The sequence below is a fragment of the Micropterus salmoides genome, unplaced genomic scaffold, assembly GCF_014851395.1.
Source record: "Micropterus salmoides isolate LMB-PRFRI ecotype aquatic unplaced genomic scaffold, ASM1485139v1 Ms_hic_scaffold_7, whole genome shotgun sequence".
NCBI lineage: Eukaryota > Metazoa > Chordata > Actinopteri > Centrarchiformes > Centrarchidae > Micropterus > Micropterus salmoides.
Window position 1 is genome coordinate 35928697 of NW_024044459.1, and position 18168 is coordinate 35946864.

The 18168-nt window shown below is 40.2% G+C and overlaps 1 protein-coding gene across 2 annotated transcripts in view; it reads left to right on the forward strand.

Annotated features, from left to right (window-relative positions):
- Positions 1–8557: 8557 nt before the first annotated feature.
- LOC119891506 (protein mono-ADP-ribosyltransferase PARP14-like) overlaps positions 8558–18168 on the forward strand; it is a 35554-nt gene continuing 25943 nt past the window's right edge. For both annotated transcript variants that reach the window (XM_038703209.1, XM_038703210.1), the window contains exons 1-7: positions 8558–9200; positions 11407–11489; positions 13930–13957; positions 15393–15458; positions 16013–16204; positions 16439–16564; positions 16950–17051. In XM_038703209.1, the coding sequence (XP_038559137.1) occupies positions 9017–9200; positions 11407–11489; positions 13930–13957; positions 15393–15458; positions 16013–16204; positions 16439–16564; positions 16950–17051 (781 nt within the window). In that variant the 5' untranslated portion in view covers positions 8558–9016. The remainder of the gene's footprint in view (positions 9201–11406; positions 11490–13929; positions 13958–15392; positions 15459–16012; positions 16205–16438; positions 16565–16949; positions 17052–18168) is intronic.

An 18168-nucleotide genomic window follows, 5' to 3' on the forward strand; every position in this document is an offset into this window, starting at 1 on the left:
CAGCAAAATTTGACGTCGATCCGACTAAATCCCTAGGAGGAGTTCGTTAAAGTACGAAGTATGTAAATCATCCAAAAATGGCCATAAAATTCAAAATGGCCGACTTCCTGTTGACTTTAGGCTATGGGTTCTTGAGGCTTTTTTTGTGCGTCTTGATACGATACATGTCCCCAGAAAATTTCGTACATGTAGGTTGAACGTGAACGAGGGGCTAATCATTTCCAATTTTCTAGGTGGCGCTAGCGAGTCATTTTGCCACGCCCATGTGCGAAACTTGTAGAATACGAAATTTTTCACCGGTTCTGACATGTTTGCAAATTTTGGTGAGTTTTCGAGTATGTTTAGGCCATGTCATTTGGGCCTACTTTGCAGAAAAAAAAAAAAAAAAAAAAAAAAAAATAATAATATCCGAGCAATTCAATAGGGACCTCGCACGGTCGTGCTCGGGCCCTAAAATAATAAAGCTGCAAGCAGCGTTGGGCGGGCCCTCGCACTTGTAAGCGCGTCCGCGCGTGAGCCGGCCGAGTTGCACATTCTGGAGCTCTGCCGGTGCGGCTGTGAATTTCCTACGCGGTTCCGACGCCGCATGAAGGTGCTATATGTCACTTCCTGTGTCCCCTATGTGGAGCTACATAGCACTTGCCGCTATGAATATAAATCGGTATTGACGTGTAGATGTCTGCGGGGTGAGAGTTATCAAGCACGTAAAGTTTGTTTCAGATGTGACCATGTACACTGAACAATAATGTACCCAAACAATAAAATAAATTCCTTTATATTTCCCTGCCTTGTTGTTTATGTGTACATACAGAGGAAGAATGTGAGAACAGCACACATTTCATCGTTACTGTGTTTCTGCTCCAGCCTGCCTAAAAGAAAAGCGTTTTTGGGATTAAATGGACTTTTTAGCTGCTGCAGTGCAGGATGAACTCAGAATAGACCCATTTCTCACCTTATTATTCTAAACCATGCAACGAAGAAGAAGAAATGCATAATAAATCCTGGGACAAAATCTGTCCACAAATACTGTACAGCATGTAGTCTAATGAACAAGACTTGTGTTATAGCTGACTTGGGCAGTGAAATGTTTAATTTTTTAATTCATGTGGTCATAGTTGTCCACAACTCAAATCAGAATATAAGAAGAAATGTTTTATACCACCTCAAGAAGGCTTCCTATCAGAAAGGTAGGAAGGTATTTCAAATGTACAACTGCAGTACTTAAATCTAAGTAAAGTAATTTCCCTGACATTTTTGTGTTACTTTACTTTTAATAGACCCATGTAAGAGGTTTTATACTTCCTGTGAGTATAATCCAATCAATCTTATTTTCATACTGTATATCCGTTGTGTAATTTGATAAATTGTGTTGTATGTCGTGCTCGCATCTCAGAGAAGACTCTGACTGCAACATGCGTCTTTGTAAAGAGAGAAACAGACAGAAAAAGTCTCTAACTCTGCCTGTCAGCTCGCTCTGCTCCGTTAAAACTGAATTTACCATACAGAATTGAATACGAGTGCACTCCAGATTTAGCTGCAGCCAGCTGACCGTGTGCTTCTCCCTATACCGCAGTTCTGTGTCCATGCATGCAGCAAACTGAAAGCACTGTCTGTCGGAGCATCTACGTGAAAAGAGAAGGAAGACATTGCTGGTAGTATTGTCTTCAGAGTTGTTAAACACCTCAGCGCACTGAAGGAAGCCATCTGACTGTGTGAGGGGCAAGATCGTTGATGTCTGCAGGCAGAGTAGGAGCTCTCCTGTCTGACTGGTCCACCAATAGCAGAGAAGATGACCCCTTGAGATACAGCCCCTCCTCATTTGCATAATGAGGCAGAAATGCATACAAAAATTTAAGACAGGCAGAAATAAATACCATGGGTGAAAATAAATAAGGTAAATAAATACAAAGGAAGAATAAAACAGACAAAAATATTAAAACACACACATAAATAAATACATTAAAAAAATTAGTAATAAATAAAGTTGAATAAACAAATAAGGTAATTATAACAAAGGTGAATAAGTAAAGGCACTAATTAAAATATATACATTTATGTCTCCTTGTATAATTTAATTACTACCTACATTTATTTATTTACTTAATTTTTTTGTGTATTTAATTGGATGCTTATTTATTTATTGAGCATTTATTTATTTCTGTATTTATTTCTGACTGTGTCAGGATCGGTCCTCCATAGCGGGGTGGGAGAGTTATCAAGCACGTAAAGTTTGGTTCAGATGTGAGCATGTACACTGAAGTTACAACAACTTCCTGTGTCATGGCGAAGACTTGATCTCTGACGCCACGCCACGGACACACCCATTGACGAAAACTCGCAAATAGCACAACTTTTCATCTTCAATGCCTTTAGAAGGCACAGCACAAATTTGAAGTCGGTCGGACTAAATCCCTAGGAGGAGTTCGTTAAAGTACGAAGTGTGTAAATCATCCAAAATTTGACGTAAAATTCAAAATGGCCGACTTCCTGTTGATTTTAGGGCATCGCTCCAAGAGGCTTTTTTGTGCGTCTGGACAAGATACACGTACCACAGAAAATTCGTGCACGTAGGTAAAACGTGCGGCGGGGGCTGCTTCGTTAAAAGTCACTTCCTGTTGCCAGCAGGTGGCGCTATGACTGTCTGTGAATGTCAGCATGTACATGTGTTCAGGGCGGGACTCTCATCCTACATGTACAGTTTGGTCCAGATGTGAGCATGTACACTGAAGTTACGAAAACTTCCGTGTCATGGCGAAGAGCTGATCTTTGACGCCACGCCACGGACACGCCCATTGACGAAAACTTGCAAATAGCACAACTTTTCATCTTCAATGCCTTTAGAAGGCACAGCACAAATTTGAGGTCGGTCGGACTAAATCCCTAGGAGGAGTTCGTTAAAGTACGAAGTGTGTAAATCATCCAAAATTTGACGTAAAATTCAAAATGGCCGACTTCCTGTTGATTTTAGGGCATCGCTCCAAGAGGCTTTTTTGTGCGTCTGGACAAGATACACGTACCACAGAAAATTCGTGCACGTAGGTAAACGTGCGGCGGGGGCTGCTTCGTTAAAAGTCACTTCCTGTTGCCAGCAGGTGGCGCTATGACTGTCTGTGAATGTCAGCATGTACATGTGTTCAGGGCGGGACTCTCATCCTACATGTACAGTTTGGTCCAGATGTGAGCATGTACACTGAAGTTACGACAACTTCCGTGTCATGGCGAAGAGCTGATCTTTGACGCCACGCCACGGACACGCCCATTGACGAAAACTTGCAAATAGCACAACTTTTCATCTTCAATGCCTTTAGAAGGCACAGCACAAATTTGAGGTCGGTCGGACTAAATCCCTAGGAGGAGTTCGTTAAAGTACGAAGTGTGTAAATCATCCAAAATTTGACGTAAAATTCAAAATGGCCGACTTCCTGTTGATTTTAGGCTATGGCTCCAAGAGGCTTTTTTGTGCGTCTGGACAAGATACACGTACCACAGAAAATTCGTGCACATAGGTGAAACGTGCGGCGGGGGCTGCTTCGTTAAAGGTCACTTTCTGTTGCCAGCAGGTGGCGCTATGACTGTGGGTGAATGTCGGCATGTACATGTGTTCAGGGCGGGACTCTCATCCTACATGTACAGTTTGGTCCAGATGTGAGCATGTACACTGAAGTTACGACAACTTCCTGTTTCATAGCGAATCATCGACGCCACGGACACGCCCATTGACGAAAACTCGCAAATAGCACAACTTTTCATCGTCAATGCCTTTAGAAGGCACAGCAGAAATTTGACGTCGATCCGACTAAATCCCTAGGAGGAGTTCGTTAAAGTACGAAGTATGTAAATCATCCAAAAATGGCCATAAAATTCAAAATGGCCGACTTCCTGTTGACTTTAGGCTATGGGTTCTTGAGGCTTTTTTGTGCGTCTTGACATGATACATGTCCCCAGAAAATTTCGTAGATGTAGGTTGAACGTGAACGAGGGGCTAATTTTTTCCAATTTTCTAGGTGGCGCTAGCGAGTCATTTTGCAACGCCCATGTGCGAAATTGTAGAATACGAAATTTTTCACCGGTTCTGACATGTTTGCAAATTTTGGTGAGTTTTCGAGAATGTTTAGGCCATGTCAGTTGAGCCTACTTTGCAGAAAAAAGAAAAAAAAAAAAAAAAAAAAAAAAAAAAATAATAATCCGAGCAAATTCAATAGGGACCTCACACGGTCGTGCTCGGGCCCTAATAATCCGAGCAATTTCAATAGGGACCTCGCACGGTCGTGCTCGGGCCCTAACTAGCATCCTCTCTCATCCTGGTCAGAATCCATTTCTGCTGTTTACCAAACTTAATATTTCACAGTTTATACTGTTTGTAATGTACTTTTGACATCACCATTGATTCCTTTCTAATCTAATTCAGGCAAACACAACTGTCAACACACCAAGGAGAGGGCGGCCATCTTCAGCCAGTGGGAACCATCCTCAGGGAATGGGGGTCCACCAAACGGGGTCCCAGCCAAGAAGTCATGTGACCCAGCAGTGGAGACAAAGTTTTCATTCTGTTTTGTCAATAATATTTTATCCATTTGTTTAAATTTTAATAAATTCTGATTCATGGAAATATGACTATTGGGTGGTTATTAGTCATGATATTTACTGTTTTAGTGCAATGTAAGCAAACCACACTGCAAATAAGCCCTTAGTTGTTCTATATATTTGTTCAGTGTGAGTGCAAATGCTGAAGTTCTGCTCCCAACAAGGCCCAACGTTGCAATATTGTCCCTAAAAACTTCCTAAAACATAAAGAAATCTAAAATCCTTCATTATCTGCATCAGAGGCCTCCTACAGCAACATCTGGCAGCGGAAACAATTGTACGGGGTTCAGCTATTTAAGCCTCATCAGGGTGGAATGAGGTTGATTCAGGTTTCTTTTTATACAATCAGTTAATCAGTCACGTGACTTTACAAACGGTTATTTTAATTCAGTTAGTTTGGCTGTCCATAAATGTTGAGGTTTAAAGAGTTTCACTGAGGAATTCCTTGTTTGGAATATATGGAATACCCCCAACAGGAGGGGGTGAAAGGTTTTCTACATGAAACACTTCTCATTTCCTCTCTGAGCGCTGTTTGGGAAGTTTCAACCATGAAACCCACCATCTCAGGTGAAGCTGAGATAACGGACTCTACTAAATATTAACCTCGTCCAGAGACTAGCCTCACCCTGAACCAGGCCGTCAAGACCTCTGTGGACAGAGGCCATAAACTGAATCTGCAACACACACACAGCCACAGATCAAACGGGAAGGGTCCCCATTTGTTTACTCTTCACACATGAGCGTGGCCCCGCGACCCTGCAGGATAGGAAGTTGACAATGGACGGATGGACGGACATGAGTGTGGAAATGAGATGGCTACAGCTGCAGGTCATACTATGCTAGAGGACTTTGTGATTCTGAAGAGATACCCAATCCGTCCCTTTACAGGCACAATCTGTGCATCAAAGGGACGAATGTGAAAACAGAGAAATGATCTGGTACAGAAATATTATCCTGTGTTACACAATTCATTTTGTATCTGTGAAACTGACTGGTTAACTCTCTCTGTTGGTTTGTGGCTGGCTGGCTGGTTTATTTCTGATCTGCTGCTCTCTTCTGAAGCATCCGGACCCCTCAGGTGGTCTGGGATCAGGTTTAGTTGGGATCAAACTGAACCTGGAGAAGCAGCGTTGAGTTGTAACTGCAGCTCTGCTCCGACTCTCAGTTCTTTTAAATCAGGGCTGAAAACTTCCCTGTTTTCCTGCATTTTAATAAATTAAAATTGGAATTATTTATTTAATAATCTACTATTTTATCTATTGCATTTGATTTTAATCTTCCATTTTACTTTGTTTTAATATTTTAATCATCAGCTTTATTTGTCTCATACAATTATCCACAGCACAACTCATACTAAATTAGTTCTCTGCATTTAATCCATCCTAAACCAGACCAGTGCTCAGTTATTGTGCAGCACTTGGGGAACAGTTAGGGGTTCGGGGCCTTGCCAAGGGGCCCTTCGACCTTTGGTCCATGCTGGACTTCTCAACAAAGTCTCCACGTCCTATTTCTTTCTTTTTGTATCATCTTGTGTTTATTCTCCTAAAGCCTTTCTGTCTTAAAACACTTTGAATCACCTTGTCGTACAAATAAACTTTCTTCCTCTGTCCAAATTAAACTCTTTAAACTCAGCGCCCCCTGGTGGCAAAGTTCAGAACAATAATATTTATATTGTATTTGTTATTTACTTGTCCTGGATATAAAGATCCTGACTCTGGTCCCTGGTTCTGTTTCTCTGCAGGTAAAGAAAAACCAGCCGGTGAAGCCTGACGTTTTAAAAACTGTATTGTTCATCACTGTGGAACAGAACAGCATGAAGATGTTGTCCCGTCACACCTGTTTGTTCTTCACTGTCAAACAAACTTAGAAGCTTCAGCCGGGTTCAGAGAGGAGGCCCGAGTGTTTGGATTCATGTATCTGAATGTGTAAAAGATATTTGGGCTTATTTACTCAAGAAGGATTTTAAGTCTGTGAAATAAAAGTTTTCCTTCAATAACGTTTTGTGAAATAAACAGTTTATTACTCTGCATCTTCAGCAGCTGCTCTGAAGAGACTTCTACCAGATCACATGGTCTTCATCAGCAGACGGAGTTTGTTGTGTGGGAGATGAAGGATGTTCAAGTTTCTATATTTTTGTCTGAGCGTATTATGGACTTCTGATGAACGTTATACAAATTGTTTATTTTATTTTAATGCACATGTGAAGTAATAAATAATGATTCTGGTGTTTTGCAGTGAGCACCAACCTAAAGTTTAACGTTGATTTGTCGTTGAAACCTGATATCACCTCATGTACAAACGCTGCCTTATGCACAAAAAGATTACGTACGCTGGTTTTCACGCTTTCACGCACACGTGTGATCTATAACAATGAGCGTGATGTGAGCAAACTTTAGTCTGGCTCTGTCAGTAAACTCACAAAACTCACCAAATGTTTTAAAATAAAGTTTCTAATCCAGTTTTAAATTTGACTTTACATCACAGGTTATCGCTTTATCACTTAAACAGTCAGACCATCAGTTTTATTTGTGGCGCGACTTTAACTCTGCTCCCTGATGGAATTATCATCGTAACATAAAATAGTATATGCTCATTATATCACTGGCCTACTGTGAACCAATCAGATTGCTTGTTTTATAAGAAAGCGCCAGTTAGTTTAAACAGATCGGCCTTCTCACCTCGACTCACCGGACACAGCTTCACCACCTGCACACATGGACTGTACATCTACATTTATTCATTTAGCTGAGGCTTTAATCCAAAGCGATTTACAATTGCTATACCTGTCATGCTGGGATTGGCTCCAACCCCCCCGCGACCCTGTACACAGGAAAAGCGGTTGACGATGGATGGATTAATGTTTTCTATAAATTCAACAGTCTCTCCGATGGGTGGCGCTGTTGGTCTGTCCATCTGGGATCTTTAATACTTACTGTTTATGTTGAGCCTAAACTGCAAAAGACACCTTGAATTGAATAATTGATTAATTGATTAATCATTATTCCAATGCTTTGCATAGATCAGTAGTTTGTAAACACAGCAGTAAACTACAGGTTAACTTGTTTACTCCATTAGTCAGTTAAATTAATGAATCTGAAGGCATTTTAATAATTGATTCCTCTTCATTTCATTTTCCAGCTTCTCAAATGTTCATATCACAGTAAACTGAAAACCTTTGGGACATTTAAACTCATCACCTTGGTTTTTAGGAACCTGCCATGAGAATGTTTCACTATTTTCTGACTATTTATTGACTAAACCAAAAATCATCAAATTAATCAATAATGTAAGCATCTTCATTAATTGCAGTCTGACAGAAAACAGGCTCATAACTTTCAATTATGTAACATAAAATTGAGATTGTTCATGTAAAAGTGTTGTTGTTGCTGAAAAGGGTCTTTCTCTGCATGTTTTTAAGTTAAAAAGTAATTTAATCCATATTTATACAGTTAATATCCTCCATGAAAGTTAACATTTGATTATGAATCACCATTTAAAGATGAAGCAGTAGGCTAACACTCAGTCTTCTATCAAATAACTTAAACGTGTTAGTGAATTTACATAAGCCTACAGATATTTACATATGAAAGCTATATCGAAAGGGAGAGATAAAAACAATATAGCCTACTACAAGTAAAAGTTCTGTATTCAAGTAAGGTTAGGCTATTGTTAACAAATCACAATAGGCTAAAGCCTACACTACAAGTTTTATTGGGTAGTGCTATGCTCTTTAAAAACAACTTTATTGATGTGAATAAAACAGTGTTTTAATATTTAATTAATGGATGTTCGAGCTACTCCTTGTTTTGTAATTTAATTTAATAATTAAATGTTAATTTATTTTGTTGCTGTTTTGCCTTCAAAAGACGATGGATGGATGGAGTAGTAGCCTATAGGCTAATTTCGGGCTTTTGTTTTGAAGGCACTGGGCAGCTCGGGCAGTGAATCTTCATACAGAGGTAGTCACGTTTAGCACAGGTAGGCACCAGGAAGGATGTTTTTCTTTTTTACCAGGGCAAGAGAGGAAGCAGACGCCATTTTATTTGTTTACCTGCTTAAATGGAAATAATCCGCATAAACTCTACGCTTGCCTGGACATTGGACTTATTTTTCCCTGCGTAAGATTATTTCCGGAGGTGCCTCAGTGGCCATTTGATTTTTATTTTGTTTTATTTTTAGTTCTTTTTTGTTTGATTTAAATTGAGGACAAATCGTCAGTACAATAAATAATCAGGCTATTACGGTAACTTCTTGCAGGTAAAGTTCTTAAAGTATCTGAAGCCTCCTTATTCTTCAGTGAGTCAGCTCTGTTGATCTCGGTTCCATTTTCCCGTCATTCAGTGAAGAATCGAAAGTGAAAGCAGCCTGCAGTCTGCGGAGCTCCGCCGCTTCTTACTTCAGTCTGTCGGTGTGTTTTGTACCGGACGGCAGGATGGCTGACACCGGGTGTCCGCCGCTGATCGTGGAGGGGGACTGGAGTCCGGCTCAGAACAAAACCATGAAGAACAAACTGCAGCTGTACTTCCAGAGCAAGAAGAAGTCCGGCGGAGGAGACTGCCGCGTGGAGGCGGAGGACGGAGCTCCGAGGGCTGAAGTGTACTTCATATCAGAGGAGGGTGAGTCTCTGGATCAGGATCAGGCTGCAGAACAAGTTACTGCTCAGCTCTCTGAAGGGAACTCACATTATATTCGTTTATTTACTGGATTAAAGTTTCAAACTGAAACACAAAGTGAGTTTAAAAACGTTTCTGCGAGTCATTCTGATGAAGAACAGAAACAAACAGTTTCACTGCGACATGAACAACATGTAAACTGTAGAAACTCATTATAATATTATACAATAACATTTAGGAAACTTATTAACTAAAACGCTAAAAGAGTCGTTCCTCAGGCCTATCTGGTGTGAACACTAAGGATCCTGATCAGATAGAAAGCGTTTTGTTTGAGAGGTGAATCCTTTCCGGTTGAATTTGGAAAATGTTGCTAGGCAACCACAAAATCAGCTGTCCTGTCAGTCAGCGATCTGCAGGCTCGTCTTTGGTTTGCTGCTAAGTCGCCTAATAACTGTCTTATTAGCAGAAACTTGATCACTTCTCAACCTTTATCTTGTCAGAAGTTAGTTGGACATTCACCCAGGATCCGGTGACGGCTTCTTACTCAGATCTCCCAGTGTCGGAAGTATAAATGCGGTTCCCTTTTAACCACCGGGGGTCAGCTTAGGGACCGTCAATAAATTACTTTTGTTAAAATAGTGTTATGGGAAAATCATCATTTATTTCAATAGCTTCCATGTCATGTGATCCAAAGACATCAAACCAATGCCGAACTGTAGAGCTACACTGTGCAAATCAGACACACCTCTTCCTTTTAGATTTGAGTTCATATTTTATTTTATATGAATATTTATTAATATTTTATGGGAAAAAATTACCCTTTTTTTCCCAATAGCTTCCATTTCATGTGATTCATGGACTCCAAACCAATTTTCTCCAATAAAATATTTACAAATATTAATATAAAATAAAACAAATCTAAAATAAAGAGGTGTGTCTGATTTGCATAGTGTAGTAGGCCTACTACAATTCGGCATTGGTTTGGAGTCGATAGGTCACATGACATGGAAGCTATTGGAAAAAAAGCATTATTTTCCATAAATTATTAATAAATATTCATATACAATAAAACAAGGACTCAAATCTAAAAGGAAGAGGAGTGTCTCACTTGCCTAGTGAAGTACTACGGTTCGGCATTGGTTTGGAGTTGGTAGGTCACATGACGTGTAAAGGAGTCATTTCGCTCGGGTTGCGACGGTCAAATATATTGATTCATTGTGTTACAGCCGCCGTTGTGGCCGCTAGTAAAAGTTACTTCAAAGCGCGGGGTACTTCCGGTCGGCTCGGAGGCATTGCGAGGCTAACCAATCACAGAGCTTACGGTCCACATTGACTCTAGGTGTAGTTACATTTTTGAGGAGGTGCACGTCAGGCGGCCGAAACGCGAGGCACCCAGGGCGCACAAGCAGACCACAGAACGCTCACTGACAATAGAAAACAATTTTAAAAAGACGCCTCTCACTGCAGAAAACGCGTTCCGTCTGACTGGGGCCGAATGAATCCTGGTGAACTTTCCAGTTTTGTGATGACAGGCTATTTTGAAACTGATCTCAGCTCAGATTAAAGTTGGTAAATAAACTCTCTGAGCATGTCAGCTGATTTCCCAGCATACAATAAGATGCAGGTGTGGCAGCCACTGCAGCTGACACATCATCACCTGAAGGTAACACATCCGCCTGCCAGCTCCTCTAAAGCTCAGTTTGTTGTTTTATCTGATGCACTACTTCTTGGCTCTGAATGGCTGCCAAGCACAAACAGGGGCTCCATGAAATGACTGTTTGTGGGCCAACAAATGAAATAGTCCGGCACCTTGTTTCCCCCTGTTTCCAGTCTTTATGCTAAGCTAAGCTAACAGGCTGCTGGCTGGCAGCTTGCACAAATAAATGTTCACTAACTGAGGTTTATTTGCACAATAACATGTGATGCACTTTAAATATAGAAGAAACAAATGTGCATTGTCCAAAAAAATGCTGATTACTGCATTACATTCTGTTATATTTTTATATATGCCAGCTGAATGTTTTTGTATAAAGACATTTCCACCATGAATTGGAGCAGAAAATGTCTCCAGAATGCAGGAAGTTAAGTGTTTAATGCTCCAACTTTCAATAGTAAGAGTTAACTTAAGAGTTCCTGTTTTGAGAGAACTCTGCAGGATTGGTACTTGTTGGGAAACTGATGATGACTCGTGTGTGTCATGTGATTCCAGTGAGAGAGCAAGTCCTCGCCAGGACAAACCACGAGATCGTCCTGGAGAACCAAACTGTCAAGTTACGTCTGATCTCTGCGTCGGTAAGTACAGAAGATGTTCAGGCTGTCGACATGTTACAGTGACATTAAAGAACGTGACGTCCTCTGACTCCTTCCTGCCATATTTGTAGTTCTAGTGTTTTTTTTAAAGACTACATTTCCCCTCAACTGCATAAAATGTACTTATATTCTTGCTCCTCGGAGGAAAAAGCCTTGGTTACACCTTTACCTCACCTTCAGGACAAACTTAACATTGTTAGCTCCACAGTTGATAAAACTAAGAACAGATAAATCATCTGGACTTTTTAAATAGAACTTTTTAAGTAGAAAAAAAGCAGAACTTTATTCTTTAATTGTGTCGCAGCAGATAAAAGTAGCTGTGGGTTAATTGTTGACTATTTCTGTTTTCCAGGTTTAGTGTGAAGGTCATTCTTGACTTTGGGAACATTATTTTGATAACTTAATCTTAACTCAAGGTTCTCTTACTAGTTTCTTGACCTTTCAACCTCATGTCATAGTCTTCATCAGCGAGTTTTCTCACTTGAGTCAGTTGTTCAGTTCAACACTTGAGCCAAGACAATAAAACTTTTAGGACATATGGCCTTACGACTTTCAGACCTCTGTAGATCATCGTTAAATGTAGAGAATCCTTACATGTCTGCTTTGAATCATATTGAGTGATTTACATCCATCCATTGTCTTTAACCGCGGCTGGAGCCAATCCCAGCTGACACTGGGCAAGATGAACACCCTGGACAGGTTTATAGTGATTTAAAATATAATTTAATATAAAAGAAGAGGTCAACCAATCACTTCCCGTCTAACACACAGTGTGACCGCATTGGAGGGGCAAAAGTAACGTAAAGTGTTTGAATCGTCCTGTCAATGACTCCTGACTGTTAAACTTGACTCGCTTCTATTCGTTAAAAACAACATGGCAAACTCCAGGATTTGTGAAAGTATTAAATAATTGGTCACATGATCGTGACAATGAAGAACAGAGAGAACCCTGGTTGTCCCGGGCCTTTCTGTGTGGAGTTTGCATGTCATCATGGTTTTCCTGTCAGTGCCATTTGACCAGGGCACTGGCTTCGATCTGGGTCATTGTACAGTGGCTGCCCAGTCCCGATACTTTTCATATTCAGATCACCTGCAGTGGAAACATCCTGCCATAAGAAGATGATTAGGATGAGGGAGGGACGGGGAGGGAGAGCAGTTTATGTTGGAGGCTGTTCCTGCTTTCATGCCAGATTTAAACTTTTTTATTCATTCCGGGGAAGTCAATTTGTTTTTGTAAAGGGGAAAGTGTTAAAAAAAGAGTACGGCTGTATTTCTACTATTTTGTTGTGTTGCTTTCCTTCAGTCAGTATGACGGGTTTAAAGTCAGTCACCTGCTCCTTTTATAACATCATAGCTTTCTTCTTTTGTAAATAAATTCCTGGGTGTGACGGCAGCAAGATGTTTAACACTTCTGTTCTTCTGTTGTTGCTGTTCATGGGTGGTGGACTCTGACACTTTACAGGGTGTGTTTCATTATGACCTGACTGACTGACTCAGCAGCCGGCTGCTAATAGACTCAAGATGATCTAATGATGAAGAAATGTTTCAGTCTGTGTCTTTAAAAGACAATAAAAACACCAGAGAGGAAACGTGTTGAAGGAGCAGTTCTTCTTATTTAACGTTCCTACATGTTTTTCCCCTAAAATTTCCCCTTGGTTCCATTAAAGGAACAGTTAAAGTTCTACACTGTCTCATAATGTCACAAATGATGCAGTGTATGATCTTGTTTCACATCTTGATTGAAGCTTTACAGCAAGTAAAATAATCAAACTCTTGACTTCATGTATTTTACGGCTGCAGAATTCATTTGAATAAAAGTCGACGTCTTTTTTAAATCAGTGAAGAGCTGAAACATACTCCCCAGTCAAACAAACTGTGTCAGAGCTTAATAGATTTATAGAGCCAGATTAAACATTTACACACTGAGCAGCTGTAAAACCTCTTATATTTCAGACATGCTGACGTTTAAACATCAGATATCAGACAGTTATTCTTCTTGCAGATAAACAATAATGCAGAACCCATTTTATGTTTCTTTGCACATTTTCTTTGATTAATTTATTTGTACAAATGTGAATTCATTCTCAGCTTTGTTTAGCTTTTTTAGCCCATTAAAGAGCAAAAGTTTAGGGTTTCAGCTTGTGTAAATTATAAAGAGCGACATGAAATAAAACATGAAAGAAAAAGTGTAAATATATGTACAATAACTATTTACTGTAGATTTAGTTATTATAAATAAAGTTAACAAATAAGTTTGTTCACATGCATCTTGGAAGTATGTGAAGTTGTGCCAGAAAGCTCTGCTCTGCTTTAAATGACTCAAGCAGTTTACAGTCTGCTTGTAAAATATTTGTTAGATGTATGTTTTCTCCGTCGTTTCATTCTGTGTGATTAAAGTTTTGCTTCTGTTTTCACTCCTCAGAGCCTGAAGGACAGCGACGACGCCTCAGGTAAAACTGTCTGCTGTCTGATTTAAATCATCTGTTCTTTGATGTTTTTATTCTTATTGTCAAGATTCAAACCAGCAGCGTGTTACTCTGTTTATCAACGCTGTCTCACTTCCTGTCTGTGGCTCTCAGCTCTGAGCCCATTGGTTCCTACTGAAGACATAAATCAAACAAACATTTGTTGACTCTAGTGAGTATTTGGGGCAGCAGGACGGTGTATGTGGGACCGAGTCAGAATAAACTACAGTGTGTTCATGGTGATGAAGGAACATGTGACCCAGAGCAGCAGAGAGGCTCACTGATGGGTTCAATGGTTTCTATGGCTCAGAGGAAGAAGAGACTTCAGGCTGTGAGACACACAGGACTCATTAGGAGATACGTTCACCGCTGGTTCGAGTCTGAACATGAGATTTGATGATGAGAATTAAACAAAAAACACAGACCAAACTATGTAACACAGTTTTCCTTCCTGGGCGTGTGTTAAGTGTTATTTCCTAATTGCTTATGTCTCAAAAGTGTAATAAATTGCCACTGTTCCCCCACAGACTTTGCTTTTGTGACCAGGACAGGGGTATATTATAAATTACATATTTTCAGAAAACAGATTGTGTCATTTTATTCACATGAAGTCAGAAAAAAGCAACCTATGAATCTAAATGTAACTGTATAAATATAATGTATAAATATATAACTGTTAACACGTATTTATACATCTGCTTTGATCAATTTGGTCTTGACGGTACTTTAAGGCTGCCGACTGCTTCTCGCTCTGACAAATATTTTCATGAGGCCCAACTTGAAGTGCTGTGGTGGCTCCCACTTGACGTTGTCAAGAGAACGTGATCCGCTATGGCCTGTCCCGCCTGCCGTAGTGCGCCTTAGTGTCCCTGCTGCCCCAAAGGCAAAAATAGCAGGAGAACTTAGTTAAACCGCCTTGAAGACCCATCAGGAATGCCACTGTTTGGAAGTCTCCTTTGACCTCCCAGCCGTACTCATCAAAGTTCAAGGTGCCCAGCAAGGTCTTGGTGCTGTTGTAATCCTCTTTGAGGTGCACTGAGTGAGCCAGGGGGAAGAGACGGGTACTTGTTACCATTATGTAGCAGCACGGCTTTGAGGCAGGTGGACCTTTGAAAGTGGCCCTATGAAACAATTAGTCAGACCATTGAGGCATAAGCAATTAGGAAATACCACAGAACTACCCAGGAAGGGGAAAAAAATAAATTTGTTACAGGGTGCTGTCACCAGACTTCATTTAAGTTTTAAATGTTTTGTATTATGTATGTGAATATGTTGGACAAAAGGCTTTATGTTTTGTTACAAAGTGTCATGGGTCACTGAAGATTTATTTCTGCATCCTTAAACACTCTGGACTTTGGTTTACTGAGTTCCTGTGAGCATTAAATTAATCTGAACTGAACAAACCTGATTGTCTCGACAGATTCAAAGACAAAGACAAAGTCAGAAGTTAAGCCTGGAGGTGGAGCTTCAGCAGAGAGCAAAGAGGGTAAAAACAAGTTAAACTACAGGAGGCCTGTGTCTGTGAAATCAGCTGTCCTGGAGATAGTTCAGTCTTTAACCATTAATTCAACTAAACTTCAAGCACATTTTCTGGAAATTAGTTTGTAATTTCATTTAGTATTTTATCATTTAGTTATCAAATCTTTTGCTTATTTTCAATAATTACTGCATCTTTGCATTAAAGGACAAATAAAGTTATTATTAATATCATCAATATGGCTCTATTGTACATAAGACAGTTGGTTCTCAGCTATTGAGACTTTTAGTCAGTTTACAGCAGGTCGGCTGAAAATTCAAAAACGTGCAATGGAGAAGTTTTTCAGTAATTAATGAATCAAAATCTACTTTGGTTTAAATAAAACAGTATTTTTAAGGAAATTCTTTTAGAAATGAACAGCTGCTTTTAAACTCAATAAAACTGACTGAACTCTAATAACTGTTTCTGTCCTATGATTAGTGTCTTTCTTTAGATTCTTTTAGGAAATAACAGACCTGGGAAATAAACCTGTCCAATGTTTCTAACATTCAAAACAAATACAGATAAAGATACCAAGGTGGAGAAGGTAACGTCCGTTCAGAGCGTCGCTGTGGTGTTGGAAAACGTGGACAGCATGTCCAGAGATCTGCTGTCCATGCTGGTGGAGAACATCTCAGGTTTGGAGGACAGCGCCTACAGCCTGGAGATCATCTGGGAGACCAACAGAGCCGTGATCACCTTTAACAGCCCTGCAGGTAGGAAAGAACACAAGACGTCTTTCACCACGTCAAGACCAGGTCCCAGGTGGGTCAGTCTAAAGCAAACAGACTCATTTTTAAAAGCAGGATCACACAGACAAAAACATCTGTGCTGCCATATTGTTGGCATAGACCTCATTTATTCCTAACGACAGGTGTAACTGCCGTTTGTGTAGTAAAACTCTTCTAGCCTGTCTCAGTCTTTAAGGAGTAATCTGGAGTATTTTGCAGATGTGGAGAAGTTCCTCACTGTGAGTCAGTCCAGCCAGAAGCTGCAGAAATACGGACTGACCGCTCGGCCGCTGGAGGCTGCAAAGAGCGTCCGACTGGAGAGTCTTCCTCCGACTGTGACCAAAGGTACACAAACTGTTTAACACAAGCTGGTCTGGGTGTAGAGGAGGTTCTGTGGCTTCAACAGGGACATAAAGACCGGAGCTGCTCACATGATACTCAGATAAATGAGCTTCATGTCTTTCTTTTTATGTTTTGAGAGATTTGTTGCATGAAACCACACCTTTCTGTCACATTTTCTTCCACTGAAGTTGTTTCACCTCATTGTTGGTTTGCAGTGAATCCCAACAAGATGATGACATCTGTGCTTTTCATGACATTATACTGCACACCTCCATATAGTAATCCACATTTTGGAAAGAATTAAAAGTGTTCTTGAACTCTTCTTACTCTCTTTTAATGTTCTCTTTCTGCAAAATGTGTCCTTTATTTATTTCTGATTCCTTTCCAGATGTGTTTGAGCTGTATTCTGAGAAGAGCTGGTCTCTGCCGGACAATATTGTCATGATCCCGAGTGAACAGGCTGCCATTGTCACTTTCAGTGACCCTAAAGGTTTTTCATTTACACTTGTGATCTTTTACCAACTGTTATTTGTGTGTTCTTCTTTACAAACACCTGAAAGTCTGCACCTAGGTCTGAACCAAAGTTTATTTTTTGATACATGTTTATGTTTAGTTTTGGTTTGATTTCCCACTGCAATTCTGCTGAGCGCACTAAAGAACAGACAGTGCTTCCTTTCATCATCATCTGTTTGAGCTGCGTCGCCCTGTACTTGACACTGATTGGATTTGCAAAAGGTTTTGCGGGGAGCTTTAACTAGAATGAATGAAGAAATGCATATCGTTGCCACTATATTGTTATTGTAATGGAATTAGACTACTACCTCCTGCACCAACTTAACTCGAGACTAGTTCAAATTTCACCAAATGAACGTCCTCGTTGGGCGAACATTATATCCTTGCCAGCAGTAAAGGGGGAGACCAAAGAGGTCCTTTCATAGGGGACGTTTCAAAAGATGCGCTGAGATTTATAATTGTGTCCATTTTCAATGCATTTCATTTGATTGTTTCCAGTTTATATGGGAACCATGGGAGCTTCCTGTAAATAATCTGAAAGTGCGAACCATCCAAAAAAGGCTTTCTCACTAGAAATGAACCGAACCATGGTTCAGTTTGATCCAGACAGAGACTACCTCTTTTTGTCGGACCAAATATTGTCTGTTTGGTCGGGAACGTGGTCCAGGGATGTTTCACACCTTTAGTTTTGTTTGGGATCAAACTAAAAGTCTGAAAGCCTGGACCAAACGAGGTAGGTGTGAAAGCCCCCTAAAAGATGCTGGCAAGCTCAGAGACATTTTTAAGACCAAACAACAAGAAATACACTTGTTGGTCAAAAGTATGCAGGCACCTGAACATTTCACGCACGTTTCATTGTGTAACATGCAATTCCAAATCCATAGACTACTGCCCATAACAGCTTCCACTTCTGGTTGCAGACTTTCCACCTGCGTTAATTTTAGTGAGGTCAGTCATTAATGTTATGTTACAAGTGGCAATTCATAAGGAAATCTCATAGCATTTTTCATTTAGGGCAGGTACAGACTGTACCCTTTGAATTAATATTTACTGAGAACTTTCTATTTCTGTCATGAGCAAGCACTTCGCCACAG